Raw genomic sequence first — 12042 nt, forward strand, 5'->3', positions numbered from 1 at the left:
AAGTGCCAGATGATTGGAGAGAGGCAAATGTGACACCCTTATTCAAGAAAGGATAGCCCTAGCAAATACAGGCCATTTAATTTAACATCAGTGGTGGGTAAGGTTTTTGAAAGGGAAGAAGTCAACAAGCACTTGGAGAGGTTTGAGTTAATTAAGGATAGAGGGTTTGTAGCGGCCTTTAACATGGAAGCAGTATAGTAAGGAACATTTGTAATTTCTTTAAAATGCCTATGGGATCTATAATTGTTTTTAAGAGTTTGTTTGAAAAGTACTTCTAAGACTTTGCCCCAATTGTAAAGAGATCAATTGTAATTTTCTTGATAATAAGAAATATTGGTTAATGTGACCTGGTGACCCTTGACCTGGAAGAAGTACCAAGGGAAGGAAATTAAGAAAGAAGCAGCGTGGCTAGCAAACACAAAGGAGAGCTGCAGACACAAAGTAGAGCTACAACCAGGGGAGCTGGTGGGTGAAGGCGATCAGCCAGCACAGATGGGTAAAAGGCAGATTGTGCTTGACTATTTGATTTTTTTGATGAAGCAACAGAGGAGGTTGATGAAGGGAATGTGGTGGATGTTGTCTATATGGATTTTAAGAAAGAGTTTGACAAAGTACCACCTAAAGGTTGGTTAACAAAATTGTGGCCCATGGAATAAGGAGGGTCAGTTTCAGCTTGAATAAAATATTAGTTTATGGACAGAAGGCAGTGAGTTGTGGTAAATAGTTGTTTTTCAGGCTGAAGGATGGTAGAAAGTCAGTGTTAGGACCTTGGCTTTTTTGATTTACGTAAGTGAGTTGGAAATTGGAATGTAGAGTAAAATTTCAAAATTTGCCAACGATACCAAACTTTGAGAGGGACAAACACTGAGGATGGTACTAATCGACTGCAACAGGACAGAGTGGGGTGGCAGAACGGGCAGATAAGAGGCAGATGGAATTTACTACAGAGTAAGTGTGAAGTGGTGCATTTTGGCAGAAGGGATAGGGAGCAACAATATAAACTTCCTATCGCCATGCCAACAAGCACCTCTTCCTGCTAACCTTCACATTGCCCACCTCACTGTCCTCTTGGTTGTCTCCTTTGGGCAGAGCTGCAGTGTTGGCTGGATCCCCCCTGCCTGCTGGTAGTTAATTGGTCGGCCAACATAATGTAATGATGCAGTCGAGGATCGGGTCAGGCACGTTGGCACCATAACATCCGCCCTGGCTTTGACTCCTTGACTACTCACACAAAATCCCAGCCACAATGAGAGCAGTGTGAGAGATATTGGTACTGGAGGCAGTGGGCAGTGAGAATGTCTTCGAGAGAATGAGAAAAAGATTGGGTTAGAAAGGCAGAGAGACATAGAAAGAATTAGAGCACTGGGAATGGTTTTATATCGAATAAAAGGTACACAGTGCAGCTGAACAGAAGGTGCTTTTTCTTTATTCTTTTACAGGATGTGGGCGTCACTGGCTAAGCCAGCATTTATCGCTGATCCCTAATTTCCCATGAGGAGGTGGTGGGGAGCTGCCTTCTTGAACTGCTGCAGTCCAGGTGGTGTAGGTACACCTACAGTGCTGTTAGGGAGGGAATTTCAGGATTTTGACCCAGCAACAGTGAAGGAACAGCGATATATTTCTAAGTCAGAGTGGTGAGTGACTTGGAGGGGAACATCCAGGTGGTGGTGTTCCCATGAATCTGCTGCAGTTCCCACGTACTGAATTAATTGTTCCTGTTATGAGGAGTGAAGCTCATTGGGATTAATAAAACTAATTAATAAAACGATTGTTACCACAATTCTAAAAAAAAGTAACCTCAGCTGCAATGGGATTTAGGGACAGCTGTGTTGTAGGCTGACTGACCTTGACAGTTTGGGATGGAGGTTTATGACCAGGCTATAGTCATATAAATCTTTACTATTGTTTCTTTCAGGCATCAGTAACGCATACCTCCAATTGGTCACAGGACTTATTCTCGAAGCTGGGAATCTGTAATATCATGCACGAAGACATTCTGTGCTCCCACCAAGAATGTTTCACCTGCCCGCTCCGATTCTCCAAGTTGGAAAGGTCTGTATGAAGTGGATTCCATGATAGTGTTGAGCTATCCTGTGAAAGATGGAAAGAGGGCTTGCATTTTGATAGCGCCTTAAAGTGTGCCAAGCGCTTTTCAGCCAATGAAGTACTTTTGAAGTGTAGTCACTGTTACAATGTAGGACACATGGTAACCAATTTGCCCACAGCAAGTGTTAACAGGATTTATACTAGTTGGTGAAGCCACAACTAAAACACGGAGCCTTTCGCTGCTGAGAAAATTTATTGACTTACTTAGTTCAATGTCAACATTCCTGACACACACCCAGTGTCCCTATTTATATGTGTTCAAATACCCATCACCTGTTTCCCTTAACAATGTAATTGACATCAACAAATCTTAAAATGTAAAAGCAAAATACTGCAGATGCTGGAAATCTGAAACAAAAATAAAAATAGCTGGAAAAACTCAGCAGGTCTGACAGCATCTGCGGAGAGGGATACAGTTAACGTTTCAGGATGCTGTCAGCCTTGCTGAGTTTTTCCAGCTATTTTTATTTAAATATTAAAATCTAATTGACATTAACATTGACAGCAAGCTCCCACAAACAGTATTGTGGTAATGAGCAGATAATCTATTTTTAGTGATATTGGTTCAGGGATAAATATTGGTTAAGACACCGAAGAGAATTCATTTGTTTTTCTTCAAAATAGTGACCTGGAATCTTTTACGCCCATCTGAGAGGGTAGATGGAGCCTTGGTTTAACACTTCATCCAAAAGATGGCACCTCTGACTGTGCAGCACTCCCTCAGTACTGCACTGAAGTGTCAGCGTAGAATTTGTGTTTGGGTCTCAGGTATGAGCCAGCTGCCTCTGGCACCTCTATCAATGCGAATAGGGTTGCTGAGGGTAGAGATAAAGGATTCTCTAATTGGTGGGATGTGACAAGTGATGTTCCCAAGGGATCTGAATTAAGGTCTTAATAACTTGGATGAAGGAATACAGGGTTATATGACCAAGTTTGCAGATGAGTGAGGATACAAAGTGACATAGATGAGCGAAGTGTGCAAAACTAAGGAAGGCACAGTTCAACCTGGGCAAGTGTGAGGTTGTGCAGTTTTGTCTTTGAGGAGAAAAGGTACTTGGGTGTTCAGAGATGTAAGTCACAAAAAAAAACTGGTGGACAGCTACAGAAGGGAATCAAAGAGACTAATGGAATGTTGGCCTTTATTGCAAGGGGCCTGTAACTCCAAGGGGAGAAAGTGAAGTTACAGTTGTACAGAACCTTGATGAGAACCTAGCTAGACACTGAATGTGGATTTAGGGACTGACCTTAGGAAGACTACATTGGCCTTGATGCATCATTGATTCACTAGATTGATATCAGGGTTTTGGAAAATTAGATTATGATGACGGGTTACAAAAACCTGGCTTGTTTTCCCATGGATTAACCTGAACATTCCAGGGGTGATCTAATGAAGATGTTTAAAATGATGATGTTAGGGCAACAAGAGCTGGTAAATTTTACAGTAAGGTCTGAACATTCCAGTCTTCACAGAGGTCACAATGACTTGGTCTCATGGATGAACAGTGTTTGCTTGTTTGTTTTATGCTGGGTGTTGCTGAGCTTTGTCGGACTGTGTTGTGCCAGGTTGTGTTGGGGTGATTGCTTTGCATTGCACTGTGTTGTGTTGTGCCCTCTGGAACCTCTGCACTCCTCGATTTCTGACCTCTTGAGCATCTCTGGTTTTTCACTATCCCACCATTGTTGGCTGAGCCTCCAGTTGCCTAGACCCTAAACTCTGGAATTCCCTCCCTATGCCTCTCCACATCTCCACTCCTTCAAGACAGTTCTTAAAACTAGCTCTTTGACCAAGCTCTTGGTCAGTTGTCCTAAAATCTCCTTATTTAGCTAGGTGTCAAATGTTGTTTGATAACATTCCTGTGAAATACCTTGGGATATTTCACACCAAAGGTGTTTTGTAAAGACAGGGGGTGTAATTTGATGTCCTCCCCCCGGGCGAGGTTGGTGGCAGGGGGGCATTTAATCAGGTGTGACTCTGGCAGGTGGGGACCCCACTGCCTTCCAGCCTCCAATCCGATTGAGTCGGTGGTGGGAAGGCCCATGGACAGCCGATTGAAGCCCCCTAAGTGGGCAATTAAAGTTCTTGGTGAGCAGGACTTCCGCCCCTGGGATACTTGATCCTGCGGAAGGCCCGTGTAGAGTAATGGGTTGATGGTTATGTTAATGAACCATGATGATGTTAATGATGTAACTGTGACATCAGGAGTCAGGTGTCCAACAGGATCCGAGAGAACTAGGCACAGAGTAGTCAGTGTCCTGAATACCACGTGCTTACCCTGAGGTCTTTGTAAATAGCTCTTAATAAATTGTTTGAAGTTAAACTATACAGAGTATCTCAAGTCTGTAGTAGGGAAGCAAAGCCTCATCAAGGTTCAGTAAGACTAGAAAGCATGGTATGAGTAACACCTCACTAAAGCTCAGCAACAACCCCAACAGCCCACCTCTATCCAGGAGCATTTAATATGTGGGAGAGAGGAGACGTGGGGCTCCCATGGCTCCCTAGGCTGCAGTGAGACCCTCGTCACCCCTGTTAAATACAACCCAGACTGTTGCTGTGTAGTTTCTGTTGGTGTTATATGATTGCAGTCCTTCTTGCACATACATGCTGTGCTTTTGTGTAGTGTGATGGTGTTTTGTGTGGTGTGATGGTGTTTTGTGTTGTGTTTTTGTGTGGTGTTTTTGTGTGGTGTGATGGTGTTTTGTGTTGTGTTTTTGTGTGGTGTGATGGTGTTTTGTGTTGTGTTTTTGTGTGGTGTGATGGTGTTTTGTGTGGTGTGATGGTGTTTTGTGTTGTGTTTTTGTGTGGTGTGATGGTGTTTTGTGTTGTGTTTTTGTGTGGTGTGATGGTGTTTTGTGTTGTGTTTTTGTGTGGTGTGATGGTGTTTTGTGTTGTGTTTTTGTGTGGTGTGATGGTGTTTTGTGTTGTGTTTTTGTGTGGTGTGATGGTGTTTTGTGTTGTGTTTTTGTGTGGTGTGATGGTGTTTTGTGTTGTGTTTTTGTGTGGTGTGATGGTGTTTTGTGTTGTGTTTTTGTGTGGTGTGATGGTGTTTTGTGTTGTGTTTTTGTGTGGTGTGATGGTGTTTTGTGTTGTGTTTTTGTGTGGTGTGATGGTGTTTTGTGTTGTGTTTTTGTGTGGTGTGATGGTGTTTTGTGTGGTGTTTTTGTGTGGTGTGATGGTGTTTTGTGTTGTGTTTTTGTGTGGTGTGATGGTGTTTTGTGTTGTGTTTTTGTGTGGTGTGATGGTGTTTTGTGTTGTGTTTTTGTGTGGTGTGATGGTGTTTTGTGTTGTGTTTTTGTGTGGTGTGATGGTGTTTTGTGTTGTGTTTTTGTGGGGTGTGATGCTGTTTTGAGCTGTTAGTCTCATTTATCCGGTGTGGTTTTGCACTTTCGGGAAGTTAGGAGAGAATGAATTACTCACTGCCGATGTTTTCTGTGCAGGTATTTAAATAGTGACAACCACGAGGACTTCTTCACCAACACACAGAGGCATGAGATAGTAAGTACTAGGCTGTCCAAGTAACCTATTGAACAGGCTGCCAGGCTCCAACCATCCATTGCATACGGTGCGATGGTATTTTGTGTTGTGTTTTGTGTAATGTGATGGTGTTTTGTGTTGTGTTTTTGTGTACCTGTTTGCTGTCAACGTGTGCCTGTGATTGGGGAAATCATGATGAAGTGATATTTGTTCCTTGTTCGTGTTTGGGAGTTTAGTTAATGTTGTCAGTAATGATGTTGGTTCTTTAAGCCGCAGCAGTTTTTTCGGAGCAATGCTGGTTTTGAAGCAACGTTACTGGCAATTGAATAGCCTGTGGATAATGGGCAATGGTCTGCGGGCCTGTAAAATGCTGCACATGTGCAAACTCCACAAATTACCGCGTTCATTCCCTTGCATGCATCCCTGTTTATTATTTTTTTTACTCTACGAGGGGCTATGTTGTGACATAAGAAGGCTGGGCTTGCTCCTTCCAGGCATCTGTCCTCGTAGCTTCAGATGAAGGAGCTCAGGGATGTGGGAATGCTCCTCTACTCCCGACTGACACTGAGCTCAGTGACACAGGATGAATCTGACTTCAGCTCGGGATCCTGGAAGTCTGAACCTCAGTGTTTGTGGGTGTGAGCTGTTGCCTCCAGCCAATGGGCTTTGTCAACATCTTGGCTTCTTGAACAAAGGGATTTGATCTGACTCTAATGTTCGTCACTCTTTTCCCCCTTTGGGCAGGTCTATGAAATATTAGCGAGGGCCAAATATGGGCATCGGCGAAAGGGCCAGACTGGTATCGACAGCCTGTTGAATGAGAAGGTGTTTTCGGCTGCGTTTCCCCTTCACGATGTAAGAGCTTTGCTTTGAATTTGAGTTCTCGTTCCAAGCGTCAGAGACACTTTAACCGACCCTGTCACACACCTTTCAGATACAGGGACAATACCTCAAATCCAGCTCCCAGAGAACTGGCAGTGCCCGACAACCGGACTTTTTTAAAGCGGTCCATGCAAGCATTTTGAAGTGCTATTAAATGCGTGAAAAAAAACCCCTGATTAGCTTGTTTGGGGAGTTGCTGCGTTTGGCACAGTGGCGTGCGAACAGTTGCCCCCTTCGCCCGCCTGTCACTTCCCGCACTCCGAGTGGCCAGGGCAACACTTGACCCCACCCGGCCCGGCTCTGAAAAGTTCAGGGAGCTGCACTTTTCTGCACAACTTCCATCTCGAGTGTTTCTCTCTCAAGTGACCTGAAGTGAACACAGCTTTTAAGTTGTGGCCTTACCAAAGCACCATCCACAGCTTCGGTGTGGCTTGCCTTGGATTTAGATTTGATCGCCGTCAATCTTTATCTAATTACGCCACAGCCCCACAGTGTGAAATGCCTCAGGACCTTTTTCCGAAAACCGGCAAGGTCCTAAATCCGGCAAGGATTCGGTCCCCAGGCTGCCGGATTTGATACATTGTACCTGTAACTCTACATCCTGGATCCCTGAGCTTCAGAACTCAATACCAGTTGGCTGGGGCTGGTGGGATCTGGGCGGGGGGGTGGGGGGGTGGGGGGTAGAGTTAATACTGAGGAACAGTGCCAGAAAATACAGTAAGACATTAACAGACTTGACGAATGGATGTGCCAATGACAAATCAATTTCATTGTAGATTAAGTGTGAGGCATCCCATTCTGGTAGAAGCAATAAGGAGGCCGCACAATCCTTTGAAAATAAGAGCTTAAATGGGGTAGAGGAGCAGAGGGATCTGACAGTACAGATACACAAATAATTAAAAGTAGCAAGGCAGGTTAATAAGGCCATAAATACACACAAACTAAGCATTGGGGTTCTTTTCTAGAAGGATAGAATTGTAAAGCATCAAAGTTTTGTTAAATTTAGATATAATCATTTTTAGACCTCACTTGGAGTTTTGTTTGCAGTTCTGGCCTGCATATTACAAAAGGGATATTGGGACATTGGAGAAGGTGCAAAAAATTTTCACAAGAATGATACCAGAACCGAGAGGTTATAGTGATTAGGAAGGACAAAACAGCCATGGCTGTTTTCTCTGGAAAGGAGAATGAGGGGTGACCGGATCCAGATCTTTAAGATTAAGAAAGGGCTTGATAGTAACTTGGACAATATCTTTTCACTTGTGGGACAGCCTAAATCTAAAGACCATCAAAATAAGGTAATAAACCCAGTAAGGAATTGAGAAGAAACTTCTTTATTCAAGAGTGGTTAGAATGTGGGACCAGCTCCATGTAGTGCATTTTGGAGTGTGCCTGATTTGTGGCCCTGCTGATTTTGAAATTCATGAAGTTAATGATGATAAAAGAGTCAGCTGTCTCTTGGGTACTGCCCTCTGTGACTCCACGCTCCCACTGTCAAAGGCTGCCCATCGGGCATGCTCAGGGGGAAGATTTAACCCGACTAGCCTGACTGAGGATCTGGCTCGGACCAAACCACAATGGAATTGATTTCACTGCTTGTTTAACTCCCAGTGTGTCAAACCAAGAGAAGCGTACAGGGAAGGCATTGAATGAGCAAACTCTTTGATCAGCCTTTGAGAGTCAAGCAATCGCTAATGATTATAATTGGTTTTGCTTGCAGGGTCCATATGAGGCCTTTGGTAAGGGCATGTGTCCTGAGGAGCTCGGCCATAGACAGGTACTGTATGCGTATTGGGCTTGCTGGGACAAGTGGTATAAATACCAGCCGCTGGACCATATCCGGGATTACTTTGGAGAGAAGATTGCCTTTTACTTCACATGGTTAGGTATGGTTCTGCCTCAATGACATTTTAGTTTAATCCTCTTCAACTGCCACAAACCCACAATAGAACGAAGGAAGCCCAGAATCAGCCCCAATAACTCATCTCTTTACCCACTGACTCCCTCAAGTTTATAGCAAATTCTCCCGTAACCTTTTCCCTGCCATCTGATTCCCTGGGCAGCCCACAGCCCTCTGTTTAAAGTAGGTCAGTGTTAAATGCCTGTGCACTAATCATCTCTTCTAATCTCGAGCTCATGTCCTTTTGGTTAAGAGCTAGTCTTTCTTAAATACATCTTAGGAGTGATCCTATGGCTCAGTGAATACATACACTGCCCCTGTAAACCTAGGGACCAGTCACCAGTTTGCACTGAGCTAGCTCACTTCAGCTTAAAGTGTTCCGGGTGGTCTCAATGGGGGAAGTTTTTAACCCAAGCCACCGTCTGGCCTAGGGTCTCTATGATGCCAGCATTAGCTGCCCTGGGGTGTCAATATTACCCATCCTGTCTGCAAACCAAGTGCTATGCTTTATATCTAGAGGGATAGGATTGAAGAGTAGGGAGGTTATATTGAACCATGGTTAGATTGCACTTAAGAGTCCTGTCACAATATTAAAAGAAAGGGAAACATAAAATTAGGAGCAGGAGTACAGCTGGATATCGAGGCACTGGAGAGGGTGCAGAAAATTACAAGGATGATACCAGAGCCACAGGAAAGGATTGACAGGCTGGGTCTCTTTTCTCTTGACAAAAGAAGGCTGAGGGGTGATCTAATACAGTATTTAAAATTATGATAAGTTTTGGTAGAGTGGCTGCAGAGTGAAAGGGCTAGATTTCACGTCTGCAAATCAGACTGGTCGGCACCTGCCCCCCTTCCACCGCCCCTCACCCCCACCACCGCCCCTCCCCCCACCACCGCCCCTCCCCCCACCACCGCCCCTCCCCCCACCACCGCCCCTCCCCCAACACCGCCCTTCCCCCTCCACCGCCCCTCCCCCACCACCGCCCCTCCCCCCACCACCGCCCCTCCCCCCTCCACCGCCCCTCCCCCCACCACCGCCCCTCCCCCCTCCACCGCCCCTCCCCCCACCACCGCCCCTCCCCCCACCACCGCCCCTCCCCCCACCACCGCCCCTCCCCCAACACCGCCCTTCCCCCTCCACCGCCCCTCCCCCACCACCGCCCCTCCCCCCACCACCGCCCCTCCCCCCACCACCGCCCCTCCCCCCACCACCGCCCCTCCCCCCACCACCGCCCCTCCCCCCCACCACAATGGAAACCTAAGATAGGGTGCGGTGTCATCGAGTTGGCAGTATGCTGTCATCACACCAGCCTCCCAAACTAAGGAGGGTGAACGGGCAAGGGAAATGGCTGCCCACCTGCCCGCCATCTTGAAATTACATTAACCTGGTTAATGACCCAACTGACTGCAATTTTTTGTTGCCTGCTGTATTTTTTGGCTGTCAGAGGTGGAGAAGTTTGGGAGAGCTCTATGGCAGCTTTGAAGGGGCAGCACAAGGCCAGAAGAAAAGGCCTGTCACTAGGACCATGGCTGAATGTGGCAACAGAGCCTGCTGGGGAAGGTGGCAGCATTCTAATGCTCTTTTAAATCTTTTTAAAAATCATTTTTGAGCCTTCAATAAAAAATAAAGATTGATTTTGAGAGCACGGGGACCTTTAAACTGTGACCTAACTTCTGGTTCGTGGCATTACCCCTCTGCCACATGATGTCCTGCCTTACAGTCCCGATTAGGCCTGGAGGCCTCCTTTACGCCACTAATTGGCCACCCGACGCTTGATTGGACAAGTAGAGGCAGTGGAGGCGGGGGCGGGAGCGGGCGGACCACTCAGTTTCTGTTCCACCTCCCTCCCCCTGTGGAAAACGTAAAATCCAGCCCAGTGTTTCCTCTTGTGGGGAAGAGCATCACTAGAGGCCATCACTATCAGATAGTCACCAAGAAATCCAACAGGGAATTCAGAAGGTACATCTTTATCCAAAGGGTGGTGAGAATGTGGAACAAAGGGTGGAATTTTCCGTGCCCACTGGTGTCAGGAGCCTCATTGTAATACATCTGCATATCATTATGAGGCCAGCCCACTGGAATCACCCCCCCCTGCTGGATTGCCTGCCCACATCAGTGTGATTCCACACCAACATGTTTCACAACAGTGTATAAAAGGCGCGCACTTGGCGGGCTGCACTTTGAGGGGAACTCGGAGGTGAGTGCACAGTAACGTTATGCAGCACTCACCTGGGTCGCTTGTTGGACTTCAAGACAGAGGTGCATTGGGGGGGGCGGGGCGGGGTGGGGCGGTAAGGCCTGCCCTGTGGGTTGAAGGTGGCGCACAAGCACAAATGGGGGTTGGGCAAGGGAACACCTTGTACAAAGTGACCATTCCTCCACAACTGAGACAGTTCAGGTGCAGCCACATTAACATTCGTGGAGTCGGGTCTCTAGCTTATCTGCCCACTCAAGCAACGCAGAGACATGAAAGTGCCACCAAGTGCTCCAGAGTATTTCACCCCTCGGGCACAGACTGCAAACTAATCAGCGTTTCAGTGGACTGCAGAACAATTGGACGACTGCACACGTTGTACAATCTCCTTGCGAAAACAAGGCATGGGGCAGTCACTGGTGGAGGTGCTCACAGCTCTTTGCAATGTCAGCATCCCAGTTTGGACCAGTCTCCCCCATGGTTAAAGCTGACAGTGCAGCCTTGCAGTGTGGGTTAGGAGAATGCCTGTGCCTGAGCTGAGAGCACAGCATGCAGTCCAATGGGCAAAGCTGCTGCCAATTGGTCAGGTGGAATGGGGCGGAGGTAGGTGGGGTTTCAGGCAGCCATGCAGCGCACTAAACTCTGGCCATCTAGGGGATGCGTTAAGGGGCCTTCAGAATTAACCAAGAGAGGTTCTTGGTACACCCATGCTAACCACGTGTCTCTCTCTTTCATCCTGCAGGAGGAGCATGTCAGGAGCATGGAGCCTGGTGAACTAGTTGTATGCCTCGTGGTGTACAGAGAGCAAAGAGGACAGAGAAGAGAGCGACTGAGGCTCCTGGCTGCGCAGATGGAGGAGCAGCAACCTCAGAAGAAGGGGCTGCTGGGGTTCCTGCACAATCTGCCGAATAGCCACAGCGAGCCATCGCTGGTTGGCGCCTGTCTAAACCCAGGGTCTATAGACGCTGCCTTTCATTCCTGTCGCTGAAGGCTACACATGTCTAGGAAACTGGTCGGTCACATCTGCCACCTGCTGCAGGATTTAATGCTACAGGGACATGGAGGGCGTCCACTGCCAGTGTCTGTGAAAGTGACCATGGTGCTCAATTTTTACACCAGTGGCTCCTTTCAGAGCTCCACAGGGACCCCTGTGGGATATCACAAGCCTCCACCCACAAATGCATCCATGAGGTCACAGATGGCATCTTCACGAGGGCACACAACTTTGTGCATTTCACCCAGGACCAGGACAGCCAGGATGTAAGAGCGATTGGATTCGCCCAGATCTCGGGTTTCCCACAGGTGCAGGGTGCATTTGACTGCACTCATGTGGCGCTCAGATCTCTGTCACAGCACATGGACAACTTTTTCAACCATAAGGGATTCTATTTGCTGAATGTGCAGCTGGTGTGCGACCACCACAAACACATCCTGCAGGTCTGCACATGGTTTCCAGGGATTGTGCACGACTCCTACATTCTCAGTCG

The 12042-nt window shown here is 47.0% G+C and overlaps 1 protein-coding gene across 1 annotated transcript in view; it reads left to right on the plus strand.

Moving 5' to 3' along the window:
* Nucleotides 1–12042, plus strand: part of LOC144693647 (anoctamin-7-like) — a 150722-nt gene that overhangs the window by 75455 nt on the left and 63225 nt on the right. The window contains exons 6-9 of the mRNA XM_078563499.1: nt 1916–2052; nt 5542–5599; nt 6323–6433; nt 8181–8346. Coding sequence (XP_078419625.1) covers nt 1916–2052; nt 5542–5599; nt 6323–6433; nt 8181–8346 — 472 coding nt within the window. The remainder of the gene's footprint in view (nt 1–1915; nt 2053–5541; nt 5600–6322; nt 6434–8180; nt 8347–12042) is intronic.

Source organism: Cetorhinus maximus, chromosome 19, assembly GCF_964194155.1.
Source record: "Cetorhinus maximus chromosome 19, sCetMax3.hap1.1, whole genome shotgun sequence".
Taxonomy (NCBI): Eukaryota; Metazoa; Chordata; class Chondrichthyes; order Lamniformes; family Cetorhinidae; genus Cetorhinus; species Cetorhinus maximus.